General features: G+C 34.2%; 1 protein-coding gene, 1 long non-coding RNA gene and 1 pseudogene across 5 annotated transcripts in view; 1 reads left to right on the top strand and 2 right to left on the bottom strand.

Moving 5' to 3' along the window:
- Nucleotides 1-24,655, top strand: part of PTPN4 (protein tyrosine phosphatase non-receptor type 4) — a 259,634-nt gene that overhangs the window by 53,244 nt on the left and 181,735 nt on the right. For 2 of the 4 annotated variants that reach the window (XM_056793751.1, XM_016433588.2), the window contains exon 2: nt 5,750-5,904. The exons of the other annotated variants lie outside the window; for them this stretch is intronic. In XM_056793751.1, the coding sequence (XP_056649729.1) occupies nt 5,767-5,904 (138 nt within the window). In that variant the 5' untranslated portion in view covers nt 5,750-5,766. The remainder of the gene's footprint in view (nt 1-5,749; nt 5,905-24,655) is intronic. 4 annotated transcript variants of the gene reach the window in all.
- The window catches only part of LOC103099397 (uncharacterized), a 189,450-nt gene that overhangs the window by 44,738 nt on the left and 120,057 nt on the right, over nt 1-24,655 (bottom strand). The gene's annotated exons all lie outside the window — the stretch shown is intronic.
- Nucleotides 832-2,727, bottom strand: LOC130453681 (heterogeneous nuclear ribonucleoproteins C1/C2-like; annotated as a pseudogene).

Below are 24,655 nucleotides of genomic sequence, written 5' to 3'. Positions count from 1 at the left end.
CCTTTCTTTGCTTATCCACTGGAAAAAGAAATGGCAAACCACTCCAGTACGTTTGCCAAGAAAACCACATGGACAGTGTTCTACAGGATTACTATAATGGTTAAATTGGGATTTTGACTAAATAAGAGAGTTATAAAAAGTGGTCCATGATTATTATCCCTTAAGTCAGGAAAACTATTAGCATCTTTTAACACTTTTGTTTAATTGGAATATTAGTAAAAAATTGGGAAATATGAAAGGGAAAGAGATAAGGAGATTGCCTAGCCTACCCTAAATGCTGATCCAGTGAAATGAAGCTCACTCCCGCCAGAGTTCCATTCTCCACATAGTTATCCTAGTCATTCACCATCAAGCTGGGCAGGATCCAGGCAAAGATCCAATGCAGAAAAACACTTGTGAACTGAGCTCACTGAAGTAGCAGTGAACCCAACAAGAAAGTCTCTGACTCAAAGAAGCTCCAAAGCCAAAAGTTGAATTCCCGAAGCCGAAAACTCCAATTGAAAGGCCCAAAGCCCCAAGTCAGAGTCAAAGTCCAAAAGCCCCAAGGAGCTGTCCTCCAAAGAATAAGTCCAAAGGAGAAGATCCAAGGAACGGAGACTCCAAAGAATAAGTCCAAAGGAGAAGATCCAAAGAGCAGAGACCCCAAAAAAGAACTCTAAGGGAGAAGCCTCAAGGAGTAGTTCCTTGGACAGGAAGTTCAGGATTTTTTGTAGTCCTTTTTCCATGTCACTTAAAGTGACCCAATCACAGATGTCTTTTTTTTTTTAACCATACATTCTTTTTATTGTTAAGTCATAAAGAAGTATCAAAATTAAAAGAGTAAAATTACAGGATACTTAATGTAACTTCTAGGAGAACTGAAGGAAGTGGGAAAGGGACTAGGTGCAGGGAAGAATTAATGAACATAAGTAGGATAAAGCCAGTTACAACAGTGAACATGTGCTGAAAGATACTAAGGGAGAGGATCTGGTGAAAAGTTTGATCAAAGACAAGCACCTAGGAATAATGAGACAAGAGTTCTGAAATCCCAACATGTGTTTAAGAGTTGTCCTTGCCATTGGCACCATCTCTGTCATCCTCTCCTTCTTTAGCTTCTTTTTCATTAAAATGGATCAATTCCAGCTATTTGTTTGCTTTGCTCTTTCTCAAAATTTTCCAGGTTCTCCAATAAAGAATTCACTTTCTGTTTTATCTGGGTCAACTCCTTCTTAATTGTCTGAAGAACATCACCTTTCAATTTGCCAGATTTGGATGAAGAACCCCACTTCCCACTCTTGGAATTAAAGCCACTCTTGTCCCTGCGGGAAGTGTTTCCTGATACACGTTGGCATTTTGAGGGCACTACTGCCCGACCAATGGGAGAAAGAGTTGGTACACATGCTGGGTAGTGTAAGGGAAAAGAGGGGTTATTTATAAAAGGGTTGGACTGGATTATTTAAGAGAGTGGTCACCAGGAATTTAATTAATTCCAAAGAGATTTATTTACAAACTGTAGAAAGAGTGAAGTAAGAAATCAGAGGATAAGGTAAGGTATCTAGCCTAAACACTAAGTAATTTATCTCCAGCAAAACCTCCCTCCCCCCACCCCCCCACCCCCTCCTTCTTGTAGGGAGAGTTAGTTTCATCCGGCCTCAGCAAAGCTGAGGACCTGGGAAGTTTCTCAAGAGATTAGGTCTTTCCTGAGACTGGTCTCTTCAGAGAAAAACCAGCAGTTAAGAGTCAGCTTTTCACTCACCACATATCAGTCCAGTTAGGAACAGGGCCTCAGGCTCAGTCAGCAGATCCTTCTGTCCCTTTTCACCAGCCTCAACTCAAAAGCATGAGGAATTGAATTTCTTAAGGTAGTTGTCACTCCCTTTTAAAAACATTTTTCTCCTGTCACTCCTGTGTCTTCCCCTAATTTTACATCTACCAATCACAGTTGACGCTCTGCTCTAGGACTGCCCAGAAGGCAGTCAGTTGATTCTGATTTGTCATCCACTATTGCGCATGTGGGTCAAAGACCTCCCACTCAATGATTAAGTGGGATGTTTACACTTTTGGTGATTAGATCTAAAAATGGGCAGATCTCCATACTCATCTTTAGGATGTTACAATTTAATCTTCACAATCGGGAGAGTTAATTAATTTTATTATTATAATCAGGGGAGAGTTAAATTTAATCTTCACAGTAGCTGTATATCCTGTCATAATAATCTCATTGAAAATCATAATCCAGGTCAAAGGAAAAGCTGAGTAGCGGGGACAGAGAAGGGTATTCTGATACTGACCCATACATCTCCACCTCAGAATACTTCACACCTGTTTTTCCTCTGTTCACTTTTGGCTCTGCAGCCAGATTAATATCTAGTACCTGGCCAGCAATCATTCTGCCATCTTCTCCTGCCACAGTAGCACCTGAATTTCACTTATTAACATACTGAACAAAGGCAAACACTTCATGAACAGAGCAGCCCACAATCTTGCCATACTTTGAGAAGATGGCCTCAACATCAATCTTCTTAACATCTAGAGTGTTGAGTTTCCCAGTGAAGACATGGTAGTTCGTGGAACGAGAATCAGTCCTATTGGTGACATTGTTGGCCATGGTATTTGATCGCAAGGGGTCAGACAGCCAAAAAGTGTAGCTGAAGATCAAAAAAATCTCACTGATGGGGAGAGAAAGGTTGGGTCCTGAATCTCTGCCTCCCCGATCTGTAAAGAAATTAACTGCTTCAGATCTCCTCTTCAACTGCTACTACTACTTCTACTACTTCTCCATTCTGTCTCCATCTCCTCACTGAATCACAGTCTTTCAATTTGCCTAACACTGCCCAAGGAGGGGGCAGTGGCCTCTGGAGTTGTCATCCACTCTAACAAGTGACTTGTGAAATCTCATACTTCATGAATAAGGTACTAAGTAGAGGGACTTAAGTTTTTGATTGATTAACTTAAAAGTCCCTGATTGATACACAGAGTTTGATTCACTCTTCATATTACAAAGTTATAGATGATCATTACTTATTCCCTTCTTTTTCCTTTATCAGTGATATTCTTGATTTGTGTACTTTATTCTGAAAAAAATTGTTGATGGGAATATATAGTCTTATGAGTTATGATATTTTCTTAATTGCCTTAAAAAAAACAATAAAGAATGGCATTTTAGATACTTGTTTAATTTATAAGCCTCTCTTGGAATCTTCTGTTAGATACCTTAAATCTCTCAACATCCTCAGAAATACATTACCTTCTTTATATGTACTTGATCTAAGTGAACTGTATTTTCTATCTCTGTTTCCTGTTGTAACTTTTCCTCTTCTGTATCAGGGTCTGTAATGTTGAGTCAAACATAGTCGCTCTGTTGACATTGATGAAGTTTGTACTATGAAAATCTTAACAGATCTTTTACACTTTCTGTCTGATGTAATTTCTATTTCCATTCCTATATTGTCTTAGGAACATTTGCCTTAATTGGGTCTCTCATATTAAGCTTTTTATAATCACAGTTTACCCCCACTTCACAACTTTTTATTGATATCTTTTGTTTATATTTCACCTTGATTTCCCAATATATCTCCTCTTTCTCCTACTAAAGAAGAATTTTTTAAAAGACTAAAAATCATCTCAGCAGAACTAGCCAACATATTAACCTTAGTCCAACAAAATATATGATGTTTTACACATATTTATCTTCCACTTGTAAAAAGACTTTTCTCTGTGAATGTGTCTTAATCTCTTTCCTTATCCATAGAACTGATGGTTGATTTCTTCCTGCTCTCCTAATTTGCTGATGATATCACCTTTTATGTTTAAAATAATGCATGTATTTTGAGTTTATCTTTGTTTAAGATTTGAAATGTTGGTCAATGCCTATTTTTTGCCAGATTACTTTCCATTTTTTCCTACCGTTTTTGTCATACTGTGAATTCTTACCCCAAAAGCTGAGATCTTTAGGTTTATCAATCACAAAGTGACTGTGCTCTTTTGTTTAGTATATTATACACCTAATCTGTTAAAACCCAGGCCTTATAACTTCAGATCCTATATGTATACTTTGTACTGCACGATGTTGTCTGCATAGGTTATCTTCTGTAATAGATGATTAGTGCCTTGATGGCAGGAACTGTTTAATTTTTCTCTTTGTATTCTGAACAACAGTCATAGTTCCTAATACATAATACATGCTTATTGATTGATTAATTGAATATTTTCATTTTAGAATATTTTCATTTTTGTCTGCATACCACTGTAAGCCATCATAGTGGTTTGTATATAATAATCCCTTAATATTCATTGAAATTAATTGTACTTCTTTAAGGCTTTTAAAAAAAATAAAGTGTGATATAATTTTTTTTCCCAAAGCGATTCTTTATGGAGTAGGACAGATATTTTCTTTTTGTAGGGCAACTCTTTTTCTTTTTTTTTTTAATTAATTTATTTGGTCAATTTAGAACATTATTCCTTGGTTGCAAGAATCACATTTTTCCCTCCCACCCTTTCCCCCACCCTTCCAGCAGCCGACATGCAATTTCATTGATCAGAACCTATTTCCATGTTGTTGGTGTTTGCATTAGGATGTACATTTAGCAGACTTCATCCCCAGCCATATCCCCTTGACCCATGTATTCAAGCAGTTGTTTTTCTTCTGTGTTTCTACTCCCAGGGTTTTTCGTCTGAATGTGGATAATGTTTTTTTCTTGTAGATCCCTCCAAGTTGTTCATGGTCACTGCATTGCCACTAATGGAGAAGTCCATTACATTTGATTGTACCACAGTGTCTCAGTCACTGTGTACAATGTTCTCCTGGTTCTGCTCCTTTTCGCTTTGCATCAATTCCTGGAAGTCATTCCAGTTCCCATGGAATTCCTCCACTTTGTTATTCCTTTGAGCACAATAGTATTTCATCACCAACATTTACCACAATTTGTTCAGCCATTTCCCAATTAGAGGGCATCCCCTCATTTTCCAATTTTTTGCCACCGCAAAGAGTACAGTTATGAATATTCTTGTACATGTCTTTTTCCCCATTATCTCTTTGGGATACAAACCCAGCAGTGCTTTGGCTGGATCAAAGGGCAGACAGTCTTTTAGCGCCCTTTGGGCATGGTTCCAAATTGTGTAGGGCAACTCTTGAAGGTTGTCTTATTTCTCTTGAATAATTCTCTTGATAAACTATTTAGTTTATCCATTTCTTACTTTGTTTATTGTAGTATTTTATGCTTCTTTAGATAATAATTTCTTTTAGACTTATAGATTTATTAGCATAAAGTTTGGTATAATCATTTCTGAACATTTTCTTGATTTATTTTGCCCTTGTTCTGATATCTCCATTTCAATTTTGGTGAATTGGTTTGGTGTAGAGCAAGGATATAGACTATTTCAATATATAAATATGAAGCAGTAAGAAGTTTGAACTATAGGAGAGAGAGCTGAGAACTTTTATTCAGTCAAATATTCTACTAGAATATGCTGTTAAGCTGTGTGACCCTGGGCAAGTCACTTGACCCCCATTGCCTAGCCCTTACCACTCTTCTGTCTTAGAGCCAATAATTGGCTCTAAGACAGAAGGTAAGGGTTAAAAAAAAAAAGAATATGCTGTTAATTGTAAAAAATGAAAGGAAAAAAAGTTTTTGAAAAATCTTACTTGAAAATTATTGTCAAACTGGGATTCTGTTTGCTTTAAATAGGGAGTGTTTAACTTTTTTTTCTGTTAAGGTAAATGTTTTATCTTTCTTTACTGTACTATCTTTTTTTTCCCTTATTTGCAAAGACTGTGTGTGGACAGTAATGACCGCACGCTTCCGATTGCCAGCTGGCAGAACTTACAATGTACGAGCATCTGAGCTGGCACGAGACAGACAGCATACAGAAGTGGTCTGCAATATCCTTCTCTTGGATAACACTGTACAAGCTTTCAAAGTCAATGTAAGTATCACACATATACACCTTATTGCTTTTTTACTTACTAATACAAATTAACATGTATGTTTAACCTGGCATAATTGAGGGAAAAGCCAGTCTGAATTCAGGAAAATATAAATTAAAAAAAAAAAGAAAAATATAATTAAAATTTTAGTAATAAAGGTAAATCTTAATACCCACCTGCTACTGGTGGTGCTGTGTTGCTGTAGTCATGTAATATTATAGCACTTAAAGAATTAAAAATAAATATCTTCAATCCTTAATAGGAGCATCATTTACAAAAGCTAATCTAATTCATAGACTGATTCATCAAGATCAGTAGAGAAATACCCAAGTAAGCTCCAACACATAAAAATAATGATTTACAAAGAAGTAACAAAATAATAGATTAAAAGAAATGTACAATTACAAAAGATGGACTGGTTAAATGTTGATAGAAAAAAGAAAAGTCTTGGAAAACCCATGTTACTCATTGGTATTCTCAAAATAAAAAGAAGCAAAGAAGGTGAGATGCCTCTTGTGAACTTGTGTGAAGAACTGAATGAGAAGATTCCTACAGAATAGGCAGGCTTGTATGGGTTTACCGTGACATCATTGGTAGGAACAACCACAGTGATGAAATAATATATTTAAATAGTTTTATGTTCAAGTGAGTACAGTAATTCAAACCAGTCTAAATAAATATGTTGTGCATTGGAGAAAACTCTATTTAAAGAATAGTTTAGCAATGATTTAGAATTAATCTCTCAGTTATATATAAATAATTCTTCTAATATGAATTGAAGATTCATGAACACAATTCTCAAAAATATTCTATATGCTTATTACTATTTTATTAACATATTTAATGATAGACATTAAGCAAAAAAGCCTTGTCCTTATGTGAATTATTTCTTCATTAACTGAAAATTTTTTGAGTACCCAGTATGTACATACCTCACCATATCCCAAGTTCACTAATGGGACATAATCACAAATTCTAAATAGGATCCAAATGAAATAGCTTTTTTGATTTTTTAGTAGAAAATAACTTTTGTAAACCAGAAAAGTACTTTATAAAATACAGATTTTTTTATATCAGCTAGTCTTATAAATAATAACTTTGATTTGTAAATTCCAGAATACTGTTTACTAAAACTGTCACTTAAATTTTGAAAACACTTTTACACTATGTTAAAAAAAGTTTTGTTTTTTTTTTTAATAACCTTTACCTTCTGTCTTAGAATTAATACTGGTTCTAAGGCAGAAGGGTGATAAGGGCTAGGCAGTGGGGGTTAAGTAACTTGCCCAGAGTCACATAGCTATGAAGTGTCTGAGGCCAGATTTGAATCTAGTACCTCACATCTCTCAATCCACTGAACTACCTAGCTGCCCCACTTTTTTTACACTATGTTGAAAAGTTTCTCACTGAATCTTTTCTTGGAGGTCTATTACATTTATTAGTGCCTGGAATTTGCTCTACCCAGCCCTCAAGTAAGGATCTATTCTAAAGCAAAGAATCACAGATTGGGGATCATTATGATTAAGTCATTTGGGTGGGAAAACCAGAACCCAGGCTGTAATCGCAACAGGAATTTGTACAACTTAAAGTCATTATATAATACTCAAAAAGAATGGCCAATAGGACTTTAAAAAGGAAAAAATGCAGTATAATGTGATGAAATGTTCTAGTGCCTAGTAATAAAATGTGACAGAATTAGTATTAAATTTTTTTAATTTGGTAAAATTAGCTTTTAGTTTCTTAGAATAGAGAAAATAATTCATATTATATAGTATTTTAGGATTTACGAAATCATTTTTGTCACCAGAAACTTGTTTTATGTTGTCTTCTTAGAGTTGCTAATCTACTGTCTTATTTTGTGTTGTAAATATTTTAGAAGTTTATAGGTCTCACTGAGAGAAAAAAGGTAAAAACTAAACTTAAATTGATGGCTGTGCGGTTCTTTATAATGTGGCCCTTTTGGCATTTCTGAAAACTGTACTGTTGTGAAGAAGATTCAGTCAGTCAGCAAACATTTATTGTGCACTTACTCTGTGCAAAGTACTATATTGAACACTAGGGATACAACGAAAGGTAAAAAACAAACCCCAGCTCTCAAGAAGCTCATAGTGTAATGAGGGCAAGAATATGCAAAAAACTATGTAGGAATAAGAGGTTTAGAGGCTAACTCAAGGGTAATCTTAGGGGGAAAAAGTGCAAGATTAAGAAGAATTGGGAAAGACTTCTTGCAGCCTAGAGGGATAGCAAAAAGGCAAGGAGGAAGGCATATGCCACCCATAATATATATTAATAAACTTTAATCTCTAATTAAAATACAGATTTTTCAAAGACATAAGGGAAACGTTACTTAATTCCATGAAACAATTGTTAGTTATGCATTTTTATATGTAAAGCTATTTATGTACCTTCCCATTTAAAATTTTTTTTCTTGCATTGTTCCCAATAATTTGAGGGTATAAATTATGAGTATTTAGCCTTTAGAAGAATGCCATGTTTCTTTAAGGTGGTTTTTGTAAGAGTTGTATTTATTCACTCTTAATTTTTATGTGCCTCTTTTACTTTTGTTTCTTCATTTTTATGAGGTCAGACTAGATGAACCTCTAAACTTTCTGGGCTCATAATATGATTTTTCTCAATTTTCCCATCAATTGAATAAATTTGCTTCAGGTTTAATTTGATCATCTGTGTTCCATAACTAGTATAAATATTTTCTAATTATGTTTGGGATATTGGACTCAGCCCTCAGGATGTTAATGTTTATTTGCTTGAAAAGTATTTTAATCTCCAGGACACATTAGACTATTCATTTCTGCTTCCTAAATTCAGGTTAGAAAAATATGGTCATTAGACATTTTAAATCTTGGAAAGAATTTAGAAATGATTTGGTCTAATTTCCTCAGTTTTTAGATTAAAAAAAGGAATGGAGAGAGAGGTCATTGACTCTTCCATTTAATTTACATTATTATATTTGAACTGTATGTACATTATAGCAATTTCTTGTTGAAACAAGTCAGATCAAGACTTTAATCCCAATGAGAAGAAAAAAAATGTATGGTAAATGTCTTTATGATAATTTATATGCTTTTAGATAGATAAGTGCTAATAGAATATATCAATACAGTATTATCCATTGTTACTTATTTAGCTATCCTCTACTTTTTAACATGACTAGTTCCCCACACCCCACTACCATCCCCTTTCTACCCCACCCTGACTTGTTAGCTCTGTAGTCTTGATATAGATTGGGCTTGACCTGTGATTTGATTTGGTAGGTGTAAGGAACTAGCAGCTTGGAACTTGCATTCCCTGTTATAAATTAGTTTATAACTCATCTATAACTTAGTCTTGGGAAGTGACTTACCTATGATCATATAGTGAATTAAAGAATGCTATTTTCTGGGTTGTAGGATTTTTCTTTTAAAAGGAAAAAGAACATTGACTAAGTTCTTCCTACCTTTTAAAATTCTTATATTTGGTGGTATAAACCTTTCCAAATGGTTTTGTGTTAAGTCAGTGTCTACTTAGAAAAAGGAGAAAACACAGGCACAGAACCTAAGTAGACAGATGAAATCGGACACTTGAGTCCATGGGAAGAGGGAGACTGATTAGATATGTAGTACTTTTTTTTTTTTAACCTTATCTTTTGTCTCAGTATCAGTTCTAAGAAGAATAATAAGGAGTGGGCTATTGGAGTTAAGTGACTTCCCCAAGGTCACACAACCAATAAGTGTCTGGCCATGTTTGAATCCAGGTACTCCAGACTGCAGGCCTAGCCCTCTGTACACTGTACTACCTAGCTGCCCCTTACATGTGGTACTTTTGAGAGAAATTGGGAAGAGGAAAGGTTTTGGCCATACTGAGTTTGAGATATTAAGATATCCAGTTTGAAATGTCCAACATGCATTAAATTTCTCCATGTATATGTTTTTGAGTATATTGATTTTTGAGTCATCTTCGAGGCAAGAATATTTAAATGCATAGGACTTAATGAGGTTACTGAGAGAGTGTAGAGTGAGACAAAAAGAGAGCTTAGAATTGAACCTTTGGGGAGGGGACCAACACCTGCAATTGCAAGCTGTAATATGGATGATGATTCAGTAAAAGAGATGTAGAAAGAGTGATTGGATAAACAAGGAGAGGGTAGTATCATCATAGCTCAAGGGGGAGAGAGTGGTCAGTTGTGTCAAATTTAGAGTAAATCAGTCAAGAATGTTAGAGATGATAAAAGACCATCAGATATGTGATTATGTCTTTGGTAACTTCATTTGAATGATGAGATCAGAAGCCAAATTGCAGAGGGATAGGAAATGGATGCACCTAATATAAAATTTTTTTTCAAGGAAATTTGGCTGAGAAAGAAAGGCGGGAGATAGGGACAGTACCTTAAGGATTAGCAGGGTTTAGTGAAGGGTTTTTTTGAGGTTGAGGAAAACTTTGAAACTAGTAAGGAAAGAAGATAGATAGAAGTTAAAGATGAGATAGGGTTGGGAATGGGGTGATGATTGAAGTTTCAGTCTGTTGGAGAGGAGTGGGGGGGATATTATCAAGTATACATTTATTTTTGTTTGCTTTGTGGTGATTCTTTTTATGTTGTAGTAATTGAATGTTGTTTTCTAGACTTTGCTTGTGTCACAGCAGTTCATATACATTTTTCTGTGCTTCTTTTTATTCATCAGATATATCACTTCGTACAGCACAGTAATAGTCCATTACATTTATGTATTATATTTTTTTTTTGCCATTCCCCCAATTGATGTAACCTCATTTTTCTAGTAGAGTTACAGACAAGGTTCTCAGCTCAGAAGTATGGGAGGCAAAGAGGTCAGTGTCAGGAAGACCCTATGTCAAAATATTTAAAGCATTACTTTTTATAGTAGAAAACAACTTGAAACAAAATAGGTATCTATTGATGGGGGGTGGTATCTAAACAAATTATGGCAAATGAATGAAAAAAGCATTCATTAAGAGCACACAGTATGCCAAGTGCTATGTTATGAGCTGAAGATGCAAATACAAAACAGTAGTCCATGCCCTCAAAGAACTTAAATTCTTATTGCCATATTCAGGCTCTCTTAGGCTTAAAAGTTAAAAAACAAACAAACAAACCAACAAAACAATTATGTACACACAACACATGTAAAGGCTAAATTGGAAGTAATGTCAGGAGGAAGGTACTAGTGTTTAAGAGGGACCAGAAAGCTTCTTGCAGAAGTTAGGGTTTTAGTTAAGGCTTTGGAGGAAGCCAGGGAAATTGGGTGGTAGAAAGGAGGAGGGTGAGAGGTCCAGGTATGGAAAATAGCCATTGATAATATCTAGAGTCAGGAGTTGGAGTGTCTTGGGGGAAAAAAATAAGCAAGGAAGATGCTAATATCATTAGATCATAAGCATATCCAGACAGAACTAAGTTATGAGAAAAATTTGAAATATAGAAAGGGATTAGGCTATGGAAGGCTTTAAAATCTAGGAGATTTTATATTTGACCCTGAAGGTGATATGGAACCACAGGGTCAGACCTGTACTTTAGGAAGATTGATGGATTAGAATTAGGAAAGACTTGAGGCAGAGGCTAGCCAAAAGCTGATTGCAAGTAGGCATGAGGTGATGAGGGCCTAGGATAGTAGTAGCCATGTGTGTAGAAAAATGTTACCAAGGTAGAATCAACAGGACTTGGCAACAGTTTGGCTAAGGGGGAGTAGGGGATTGAGAGAGACAGTGAGGAGTCATAAATGACACCAAGACTGCCAGCTTGGGTGACTGGGATAGTAGTGCCCTTGACATAATAGAGAAATTAGGAAGATTAGAGGTTTAGGAGGGAAAGACGAGTTCTCTTTTGGATATAGTAAGTTTACAAAGTCTTGAGTCACATCCAATTTGAATGTTGAGTAGTTAACTAGAAATGTGAGACTGGAGAAAGTTTAGGGATTAGATGGAGATCAGAGCATCCTTTGCAATGATGATAATTAAATCCATTAGATCTGATGAGATCACCAAGGGAAATAGTACAGAAGGAGAAAAGAAGAGGGCCTAGGACATGGTTAATGAGAGTGAAGTGGATGAAGATATAGTTACAGAGTCTAAGGAGAGTTTTAGATAGGTAGGAGTAAAAACAAGTAAAGCAGTGTTATAAAAACCTAAAGGGAAGAGAGTTTCAAGGAGAAAGAGGGTGCTCAATAGATGATAAGGAATATATGTAATATATACTATGTAAAATACCATGTAAATACTATATATTATACATTATGTAATAATTATTACATATATTATTTTTATATGCTTTGTTGATCCCTTTGTTATATATATATTTTATATATATATATATGTTATATATCTGTTGATCCCTTTGTTAATGCTTTCTTTAGGTTTTCATAATCTATACTATTATAGGATATTTAATACTACATAATGTTATTTATCACCTTTATTAGTACATATATCAGATATAGTATTGAAAGATATGATACCTACCAAATGGAGGTAGATTGTTTGGGAAAGGCCTGGATGAATGGGAGATGAGAAACACCCACCTAGGGACCTTCCCAGGACCAGTAAAGCACAAACCCTTGGGCTTTGAAAACCAAGTTTATTGTAACAATTGGAATAAAGGAAAAGGGTAGGTAGGGTCCTAAAAATACAGATCTAGACTCAACCCAACTTCTACACACCTCGCAAGAGGTACTCTTCCTTGTGTCTGTGGGCCCTGCCTATCCACTCCCTGCTCTAAAACCCCAAATGCTATTTGACTATCTGCTAATCTAACTACCCATATTGTCTTTAAGAAGGCTAAGAGGAGACAGGACTCACTAGTAGCCTGGATCCCCTCTCAAGCCTGGGGTTGGCTTCCTAGGTAATCCAGAGTCCCAGGTGATAACCCAGGAATCCCTAAATCTTTCTGCAAGATAGTTTTCCCAGGGGATGCCAGAGCAAAGATTCCTCCTTTCAGCTTAATGGAAAACCAGATCCAGAGTGACAGTTGAAAATGATCAACTCCCAAGATCTTCCTTTCCTTCCAGAATCTTTCCCAGGACTTATATCCAAATTTTCTTCCTTTCCTCTTAAAGACAATCTATGAATTTTTCTCTGTCCCTTATCACTTATCCTTATATTATACCTGTACTAATTTATGTATTTTATATATTGATTACATATCTTGTTTATATCTTAATCACTTCTTTTAATGCTCTCCTCTATAATATATGTATTATAGATTCTGTATTATAAGTTATAATATATATTAAAATATATAAATATAAATAAAAAATAAAAAAAATATATATAAATAAATAAATTCTGTATTATAAGTTATAATATATTATATATAAAAATTCCAAGATTGTATTTTCAGGATTTTATAAACAAAGACCATTTACCACTTTTCTTTCTAATTTTGTTGTTTTTTAATTCACTTAGGTTTTACCCCCTCTTAATAGTGGAGTGCCCCTATTAGTACAATTAAAGATCTTGATGGTTGAAGTAAATTGAATTGTGATACCTGTCATAAATCTGATTTCATCTGTTTAGTGTGATTTTTAGAATCATTGTTTTTTAAGCTATTATCTTTGCCATACAGATAGTCAAAAATGTGCAGGCAAATGCTACTTGATTTGTTAATCCTGCCTGGAAAATAAATGTTAGTTTAAATACTTTATTTTTATAGGTCATGATTCACCTGATGTTCCTTTCTAGACTTTTTTTGTTAGTTATGCTTTCACAAAAAGGATTAATCTTGAACCTTCTTTCTTTAAAGTGTACCACTAAAAAAAAGCAATTTGCAAATATTGCAATGTGTCTAATAAGATAATATTTTAGGTTTTTTAAATAAGTGATATAATCCTCTGTTGATATTTTAAAAGCAAATTTGTTTCTTAGTTATGGGAATAATTGAAATGTCAAATATACTTTTGTAATTCAAATGGGAGGGCATAATTTTATTTTTAAAAAATATTTGTGACTACTTCTATTTGACATGAGATCCTGTTAAAAAGTAATGCTTTGAAGAAATTATGGCAATTGATATTCTTTTCATTTTTAACCATTAAGACAATTCTTTATATTTGGTATTAATAACAATGTTGAAATTTGTTTTATCAGTCATCATCATCATCATCATCATCACCAAACTTTCTAACTGCTCTAATTGTTTACAACTAAAAAAATATCAATAATCATAGTATCCTTAATGCATAGATGTATTACATGTATATATACATACATACTCATGTACATATGCATATTTATATGTGTGTATGCCAGTAAGCATTTATTAAGTGTCTTATTATGCTAGGCATTGTGCTAAATGGTGGGTCTTTAAAAGAAGAAAAAGACCCAGCCCTAAAGGAACTCACAATCTCAGGAGAAAGACAAGCAAATAAATATACATAATCTATATATAACAATTAGGAAATAATAATTAAAAGCAGGAAGGCACTGGAATAAGAGGATTTGGGAATAGCTTTCTGTTGAAGATAATCTTTTAGTTGGAACTTGAAGAATGGAGAGTGAAAAAGTGTGCATGTGAATGTGTGACTGTGAGTGTGTGTGTGTTTATAGATCAGCCCTAAGATTTCATTAATAGAGGGAAGTAGGGAGCTCACAAATGAATGAAAGTTCCCTTTGCCAGGGATGACCTTCTTTATAACTTATGATCATAGAGAGTTGTCATAGCCAGTCTGTTAGAAGCAGAACTTGTATTGTCTTCTTAATTCTAAAGCTACCTCTCAATCCACTAGGCCTGTGGTGGTGAACTTGTGGCATGTGTGCCATAGGGGGCCCTCAGAGCTCTCTCTGTGGGCACACATGCTGTCACCCCAGCAGAGAGTTCGCCAGAGTTTGTTACTAGAAAACCAGAGCTTTCCACACAGGCCTGAGGACATTTCTCACATCACCCATCCCTCTAAAAGGTTTGCCATCACTGCACTAGACCATTACACTCTTGGAAATTATTGAAGACCTTAAAGAGTTTTTTTTTTATGTGGGTAATATATATATGTATATATATAGCAATAATTATCATACTAGAAATAAAACTGATAAATTAAGAATATGAATTTATTAATTCATTGAAAATAACAATAATGACCCTTAGATGGCACAGTGTTAGAGTGCTGGGTCTGGAATAAGGAAGACTTATCTACCTGAATTCAAATCATGGTACTCTGAAGATAGAAAATCCCAATCTTTGAAAAATCAGAATTACAGAGGGCAGTGATAAGGCTCAGGGAAGCTATAAGTTGGCTTCATTATTAATAACCCTTTGTTCCAGAATGTTGTAAAAGTACAGCTAGGTGGCTCAGTGGATAGATCTCTGGGGCCTTGACTTAGGAAGACACATGTTTAACTTTGACTTTCTGGCACTATCTGTGACTTTGGGGGAAATCACTTAACCTGGGTTTGCCTCAGTTTTCTCAACTATAGAATGGGGATAATAATAGCACCTAACTTCCCAGGGTTGTTATGATGCTCTAATGAGTTAATACCAAGTGCTCATAGGCAATACATAAATGCTGATTGTTGTTGTTATGATTATTGTTATGGACATGAAAGATGTGCTTGCCTGAAAAGAAGGTAGGTGGACCAATAATGGAACAAGAATAAGTGACAGCAGATGGATAGTCTCAGTGTGTTGTTGTTTCTCATTCTGTTTTTTTTTAAATGCTTTTAATTCCTGGTGGTTGGATTTATCTGTCATAATGAAGAGAAAACATTTCCAATTCTTTTAGTTATTTTGGTTTGTCGGATGGCTTTCTTGGAAACCATTGGAGTAAGTAGGAACTAAAATCAAGACACATAAAATTTTACTTTTTGGGGTGAATGAGGTACTCTTAACTCCAAAAATATTTTATTAGTAAATCCAGGAATGAAGAATGCAAAATTACCTGTTAAGAGGGGAGGAAATTATTTGAGAATATTACAGTTTAATGGAACATTAATGGAACATGAAGGGAACAAACTAAAATCTTTGTTACAGAGGCAGATGGATACTCAAATCTGTTTTGAATGTTAAGACTGAGCATATATAAAAACTTAGAGAGAAAAATTGTTTTTGTTTTAATTTTCTTTATTTTAATCAGTTTCTTTTTGCATATATCAACACCCCCCAACCCCCACAATAACATAGGAAATTTTACCATCACAAGTTTAGCAGATTTTCTCAGCAGACAGCCAACAGTTACTTTGTACTATTTCATTCATGGGACATAATCAATGAGTGGAAAATTATGCTATGTTGAAATTATAATCCATTATAATAATTCTCATTTTATGCTGTAAACATAAATTTGGGGTTAACATATTTTTCATTAATGCCCATAAATATTGGCCATTCTATAAAAACTTTCTGCCCTTAGTGTTCACCTGGGTCTCGATAACCTTTCTTTTCTTTCCTTTTCTTTTTTATTCTAGATTTAAATTTCATATGCAAAAAGAGGATTGTATGTAAAATGGAATCTATGTTGCTTGCTTTTGAAATATACATATATATTTATACATATAGACAGACATGACAGATTCACCTTTAAAACTGTACCAATCATCTACGCTTTCTATATAACTCTTTTGAAAAATGTTTCAGTGGGCTCCCTTTTATTTTTTGCTACTTTTTTTTGGTATCACTATCTCTTTGCTCTTGCCCTCTAAACTATTACTCTGTGACAATTAAAAATAGAAAAAAGTCATAACAAGTATAATCAATAATGTAGACTAAATCTACATACTGGACATGTCCAGAAATATATCACCTCTCTGTCTTGGATAACATCTTTTATCATAGGTTCTTGAGTCTTGGCCAGTTATTGCTATTATCAGAATCCTTAAGGCTGTCAAAGTTGTTTTTCTTTAAATTCTTATTTTTATTTTATAACTCATTTTCTTAATTGTGCTCACTTTATTCTTCATCAGATCCTGCTTTCTAGGATTCTCTGAAATTTTTTTTGTACTTTCTGTTGGCATAATAATAATTCCATTTTATCTACACACTTTAATTTATTCAGCCATCACCCAAGTAAAGGCCACCCTATTAGTTTCCAGTTCTTCTCTGCCTCCCCCTCTTTTAATCCCCATTTCATTCAGGATCATTTTAACCATAACTCTTCTTTCCCTATCCCTACTTGTATCACTGTTGAATTTGAGATCTTTCTATAACTCATTTTTTTTGGTATCACTATTACTAGTCCTTGTTCCCCTTAATAATTTAAATAATAATAATTTTGTAATTATGTTCTTGTAGTTTCTAGATTTGTCTTGGAAGGTAGACTCCTCAGTATTTTATACTGTCTGAAATTTTCTCTCTCTGATGGATTTTGTTGCTAATACATAGAAATTCTTATAATTGAGTGGATCTACTTTATATCATGCAAATTTACATAAAGTTAGTAATTATCTCAACTAATTTTCTAGTTGATTCTCTTGGCTTCTCTTACATATATATTCAGTTCCTCTGTAAAGGGTAGTAGTTTTATTTCTTTTTTACTTCAGTTTTTTTGTTTTTGTTTTTGCTTGCCTTAATTGCTATTGCTTTTACAACTCTGATCTTATTGGGAAGACTTCTGATTTATCACCATTATAGATAATGTGTATTGTTGCTTTTGAGTAGATACTACTTAATATTTTAAGAAAAGCTCCATTTATTTCTGTGCTTCCTAGTGTTTTGAGTACAAATGAGTGCTATACCTTCTCAAAAACTTTTTTTGTATCTACTAAGATAATCATATATTGTTTTTGTTATTGATATGGTCAGTTATTCTTATAGTTTTCTTAATATTGCACCATCCTTGCATTTCTGGTATTAATCTCATCGGGTCAGTTCTATATAATCTTTGTGATATGTTGCTTTAGTCTTTTTGCTAGTGGTGTGTTTAAAATTTTTGCATCAATGATATGAAAATTGGCCTATAGTTTTCTTTCCCTGTTTTTGCTCTCCTAGTTTTAGGTATTAATTGATCATATTTGTGTCATAGACTTTGGTAGGGCACCTTTTTTATTTTCTTTCAGTTTATAAAGTATTGGATTAATTGTCCTTTCAATGTTTGGTAGAATTCAGTTGTGAATCCATGTGGTCCTTGTGGGTTTTTTCTTAGGTAGCTCATTTATGGCTTATTCAATTTCTTTTTCTAAACTAGGGTTATTTAAATATTGTGCTTTTCTTTTATGCAATATTTTTCTACTCATTCTTAACTCTCCTTTCCTCCTTCTCCCAGTGCATCTCTTTTTGGAGATCATACCCACATATTCAAATTACACTGGTGTCCTTTGTTTATGTAAAATTCTTTAAACTAGTCTAATAATGATAAGATTCTTAAGAGTCACTTTTATTATCTTCTCATATAGGAGCATCAGCAGTCTAACCATATTAAGACATGTATGATTTCTCTTTTTATGTTTCTCCTGAGACTTGTCCAATTTTCTAATCAACTTCAATATTTTCAACAGGAATGCTTGAAAAGTCTGTTTCATTGAATATCCATTTTCCCCCCATGAGACATTAAACTCAGTTTTACTGCGTAGGTTAATTTTGGTTGTAGTCCAAGCTTCTTTGCCTTCCTGAATACTATATTCCAACCCCTCTGATACTTTTTGTGGTAAACTGCTAAAACTTCTGTGATCCTTATAATGGGTCTGTGGCATTTGAATGATTTTATTTCTGCTAATAATATTTTCTTCTTGATCTGAAATCTCCAGAATTTGTCTATAATATTTCTGATAGTTTTCATTTTGGGATCTCTTTCAGGAGATAATTGATGAATTATTTCAATTTCTATTTTGCTGTCTGGTTCTAAGGTATTAGGACAGTTTTATGATTTCTTTAAATATGATGTCTAGCTTTTTTAGGATTAATAATATTTTCCCATTCTTTTTAAAACATTCTTTTAAAAAATGTTTTAATTCTGAATTCTCTCCCTCATTCCCACTCTCCCTCTCTTACTCCCTTTCACCCTTTCCCTATCCCTGAGACAGTAAGCAATCTGATACAGATTTTAGGCTTTTCTTCTTTATCATGGCTTCCAGATAGTGTTATGTTCCTTATATTATCTTCTTTATCTCTTTTCCAAATCAGGGATTTTGATATGTGATGTTTTCTCATTTTTTCCTCATTTTAAAAATTCATTTTATTTTGTTTTGTTGTTAATTTTTTTAAATTTAAATTAATTTATTTAGTCAATTTATAACATTTCTTGCTTACAAAAAATCATATTTTCCCCCTCCCTCCCCTAACCCTACCCTTCCTGTAGCCAATGCCCAATTTCACTTGATCAAAACCTATTTCCATATTGTTGGTGTTTGCATTAGAATGTTCATTTAGAGTCTACATTCCCATCCATATCCCCTTGACTCATGTATCCAAGCATTTGTTTTTCTTCTGTGTTTCAGCTCCCCCTCCCACAATTTTTCGGCTAAAAAAAAAAAGTGGATAGTGTTTTTTCTCGTAGATCCCTCCAAGTTGTTCAGGATCACTGCGTTGCCACTAATGGTGAAGTCCATTACATTCGATTCTACCACAGTGTATTAGTTTCTGTGTACAACGTTCTCCTGGTTCTGCTCCTTTCACTTTGCATGAATTCCTGGAGGTCATTCCAGTTCACTTGGATTTCCTGCAGTTTATTATTCCTTTGAGCACAATAGTATTCCATCACCAATATATACCACAGTTTGTTCAGCCATTCCCCAATTGAAGGGCATCCCCTCATTTTTCAATTTTCTGTCACCATAAAGAGCACAGCAATGAATATTCTTGTACATTTAGGCAGACAGTCTTTTAGTGCCCTTTGGGCATAGTTCCAAGAATGGTTGGATCAATTCACAACTCCACAAGTAATGAATTAATGTCCTGACTTTGCCATATTCCCTCCAGCATTCATTACTTTCTATTTAAATAACCCTAGCCGATGTTAGCCAATCTGCTAGGTGTGAGGTGATACCTCAGAGTTGTTTTGATTTGCATCTCTCTGATTATAAGAGATTTGGAACACTTTTCCATGTGCTTATTAATAGTTTTGATTTCTTGGACTGAAAATTGCCTATTCATGTCCCTTGCCCATTTATCAGTTGGAGAATGGCTTGATTTTTTCTACAATTGATTTTGCTTTTTGTAAATTTGAGTAATTAGACTTTTGTCAGAGGTTTTTGCTATGAAGATTGTTTCCCAATTTGTTACTTCCCTTCTAATTTTGGTTACATTGGATTTATTTGTACAAAACCTTTTTAATTTGATGTAATCAAAATTATTGATTTTCCATTTTGTGATTTATTTCTAATTCTTGCTTGGTCTTGAAATCTTTCCATTCCTAAAGGTCTGACATGTATACTATTCTGTGTTCACATAATTTACTTATAGTTTCCTTCTATATGTTCAAGTCATTCACCCATTCTGAGTTTATCTTGGTATAGGGTGTGAGGTGTTGATCCAAACCTAATCTTTCCCATACTGTCTTCCAATTTTCCCCAGTAGTTTTTATCAAATAGTGGATTTTGATCCCAAAAGCTAGGATCTTTGAGCTTATCATAGACTGTCTTGCTGAGGTCACTTAGATCAAGTCTATACCACTGATCCTCCTTTCTGTCTCTTAACCAAATTGTTTTGATGACCACTGCTTTATAGTATAGTTTGAGATCTGGGACTGCAAGGCCTCCTTCCTTCACATTTTTTTTCATAATTTCCCTGGATATCTTTGATCTTTTGTTCTTCCAAATGAACTTTGTTATATTTTTTTCTAATTCAGGAAAAATGTTTTTTGGTAGTTCAGTGGGTATGGCATGAAATAAGTAAATCATGCTAGCTCGTCCTACCCATGAGCAATCCATATTTTTCCAATTGTTTAGATCTAGTTTTAATTGTGTGGAGAGTGTTTTGTAGTTGTGTTCATATATTTCCTGTGTTTGTCTCAGCAGATAGATTCCTAAGTATTTTATATTGTCCATGGTGATTTTAAAATGGAATTTCTATAATTCTTGCTACTGAGATGTGTTGGATTTATATAGAAATGCTGATGACTAATGTGTGTTTATTTTGTATCCTGTAATTTTGCTAAAGTTGTTGATAATTTCAACTAGCTTTTTGGTTGATTGTCTAGGATTCTTTAAGTACATCATCATTTCTTCTGCAAAAAGTGATAGCTTGACCTCCTCATTGCCTTTTTAATACCTTCAATTTCTTTTTCTTCTCTAATTGCTATAGCTAATGTTAAATAGTGTTAAATAATAGAGTTGATAGTGGGCATCCTTGTTTCGCTCCAGATCTTATTGGGAAGGCTTCTAGTTTATCCCCATGGCAGATGATGTTTGCTGATACTTTTTGATATATACTGTTTATTATTTTTAGGAAAGGCCCTTCTATTCCTATGCTTTCTAGTGTTTTCAACAAGAATGAGTGTTGTATTTTGTCAAAGGTTTTTCTGCATCTATATCTCAATATATCACTATCTCAATAGTGAGATAATCATGTGATTTTTGTCGATTTCCTTGTTAATATGGTCAATGATGTGGATGGTTTTTCTAATTTTGAACCATTCTTGCATTCCTGGTATAAATCCTACTTGATCATGGTGAATGACTCTTCTGATCACTTGCTGGAGTCTTTTTGCTAGTATCCTATTTAAGATTTTTTGCATCTATATTCATCAAGGAGATTGGCCTATAGTTTTCTTTCTCTGTTTTTGTCCTGCCTGGCTTTGGGATCAGTACCATATTTGTGTTGTAAAAGGAATTTGGCAGAACAACTTCTTGGCTTATTCTGTCAAATAGTTTGTATAATATTGGGATTAGTTGTTCTTTGAATGTTTGATAGAATTCATTTGTGAATCCATCTGGACCTGGGGATTTTTTCATAGGGAGTTCTTTGATGGCTTGTTCAATTTCTTTTTCTGATACGGGGTTGTGTAGGTAGTCTATTTCTTCCTCTGTTAGTCTAGGCAATTTCTATTTTTGTAAATATTCATCCATATCACCTAGATTGGCATATTTATTGCCATATAGTTGGGCATAATCATTTTTAATGATTGCCTTAATTTCCTCTTTATTAGAGGTGAGGTCTCCCTTTTCATTTTGGATACTGTCAATTTGGTTTTCTTCTTTCCTTTTTTTAGTTAGATTGACCAGTACTTTACCTATTTTGTTTTATTTATTAAATCAATAGTTCTTTGACTTTCAATTTTATTAAGTTCTCCTTTGATTTTTAGGATCTCTAATTTAGTCTTCATCTGAGGATTTTTAATTTGTTCACTTTCTAATTTTTTAATTTGCTTGCCGAATTTGTTGACCTCTGCCCTCTCTAGTTTGTTAATATATGAACTCAAGGATATAAATTTCCCCGAGTACTACTTTGGCTTCATCCCATAGATTTTTTGAAAGAATGTCTCATCATTGTCATTTTCTTCAATGAAGTTATTGTTTCTACGATTTGTTCTTTAACCGATTTTTGAGAATCATATTGTTTAATTTCCAATTAATTTTTTATTTACTTCTCCATGTGTCCTTACTAATTATTATTTTCATTGCATTGTGATCTGAGAAGGTTGCATTTATTATTTCTCCTCTTTTGCACTTCTTTGTAATGTTTTTGTGCCCTAATACATGGTCAGTTTTTGTGAACGTACCATATGCTGCTGAAAAGAAGGTATATTCCTTTTTGTCCCTATCTATTTTTCTCCACATGTCTACTAACTCTAATTTTTCTAAGATTTCATTCACTTCTCTTACCTCTTTCTTTTTTATTTTTTGGTTTGATTTATCTAGTGTGAATCTTAAAATTTCTCAGACTTGTGAATGTTAAAAATTCTCAGACTCTACCTTAGAACATTTGGTTAAGACCATTCCCCATTTAAAACAATGAAGGTACTTGATCAGGAATGTGAGAACTCTAACATTACTCCACCCATACTTAAGCATACTTTAGGGGAAGATAAAGTTGTAAACTCCTTACTGAACAATGAAAAAAGTACTTAACTCATACTTATAGTGAGGCAAAAGCCCTTAAGCTAGGTCTATTTTTAGATCTAATACAAAAGGGTGCTTAAATATCTATGAAGGTCAGATTAATCACTAAAAGGTCAGGAAATTTGCAAACTTGCAAGGGACAAGCTTAACAAAAGAGGTGTGAAGTTTTAGTCTACTCAGGTGTGAATTACTCAAAAGTTTTAGCCTATTCAGGTGTGAATTAAGAATGGTCAGTCCTGTGAAAACTTAGGGGAGGTGACATAGGAGAAAATTCTTTTTAAAATGAGGTCAGAAGGCCTCTGAACTTATTAATTCAGCTATGGAGCTGAATTGAAGGCTGAACGGGAATTCAGCCTTGGAAGCTGAAGTGGAGCTTCCTGAGCTATACTGGAGGGTCTCTCTGAACACTAGGGTTTTGCTTGGAAGGATCTTTTGGTGAGTTGATAAAAGACTGACTGATCTCTCTCTTAAGGCTTAAGCCTAGGCTGGCCTAGCCCTTTTCTCATTATTTCCTCTTTCTCTCTCTCTCTCTCTCCCTTTCATTAATTCCTTAATTTGTATTAATTAAAATCTCTATAAAATCCAGCTGACTTGGGTATATTTAATATTTGGGAATTTTCCCATCACGACCACTTTATTTTTGATTTTTAACTCAGGTCACTGTCTTGAAACCATATTTCCGCAGTCACAGTTTATGCCAACCACTCTTTTAAATGTTACATTAGTTCTGATAGAGGAAGGTTCAGGTCCCCCACTAGTATAGTGATACATAGATACTATGCCATTTGGTGGTTACATGTTAAGTATTGATATTTCCTCATTGCATATACTACCTTTTATCAGGAGGTAATCACCTTCCCTATATCTTTTAACTAGATCTGTTTTTACTTTGGCTTTGTCAAGATATCATGATTGTGACTCCTGCCTTCTTTTTATCAGTTGATGCCCAATGGATTTGGCTCCATCCTCTTACTTTTATCCTATGCATGTCTACCTTCTTCATGTGTGTTTCTTGTAGATAGTGTATGGTAGGGTTTTGGTTGCTAATCCACTCTCTTACTCTTTTGCGTTTTATGGGTGAGTTCCTTACATTCACATTCAGAGTTATGATTACCAGCTGTGTATTTCCCAGCATTTTGATTTCCACTCCTAGTCCTGACTTTTCCTCTTTCTCTATTTCCTTCTACACCAGTGTTTTATTTTTAATCAGTTCCCCTAATTCCCGCCCTTATTTTACTTCCCCTTCCACCCCCCTCCCTTCTTATTCCCCACTTATTTTCTTTACAGTCTTTTTAAAGTACCCCCTGACCCTCTCCCTCCCTTGTACTGCTTCCCTCTCCACCAATCCATTTGTTATCCATCTACTTCACTATAGGGTGCAAATCAATTCTCTGCCCTATTGAATTTGATTGTTCTTCCCTTTTTGAGTCAATTTCAGTGGATATAAGTGTTGAGTATTTCCTATCTCCAACCTCTTCACCTATTCTTCTTTTCCCATTTCTTTTAGTAATAACCTTTTTTTTAGTTCTAGACACATATCATTTTAAGTTATTGGGTCTCTCAAAAGAAAGTTTTTTGTTTGTTTTTTGTTTTGTTTTTCTTTTTTCCCTCTTTCTTAATTACATTTTGACGATTCTCTTGAGTTCTGTGTTTGGGCATCAGATTTTCCTTTCAGGTCTGGTCTTTTCTTTACAAATGCTTGGAATTCTTCTATTTTGTTAAATGACCATACTTTCCCCTATAAGAATATAATCCGTTTTTCTGGGTAGTTGATTCTTGGTTATAGACCTAATTCCCTTGCTTTCCAGAATATCATATTCCATGCCTTTC

This window comes from Monodelphis domestica, chromosome 4 (genome assembly GCF_027887165.1).
Source record: "Monodelphis domestica isolate mMonDom1 chromosome 4, mMonDom1.pri, whole genome shotgun sequence".
NCBI classification, from domain to species: Eukaryota; Metazoa; Chordata; class Mammalia; order Didelphimorphia; family Didelphidae; genus Monodelphis; species Monodelphis domestica.
The sequence above is the reverse complement of the archived record's forward strand: the minus strand, read 5'-3'. Positions and strand labels throughout refer to the sequence as shown.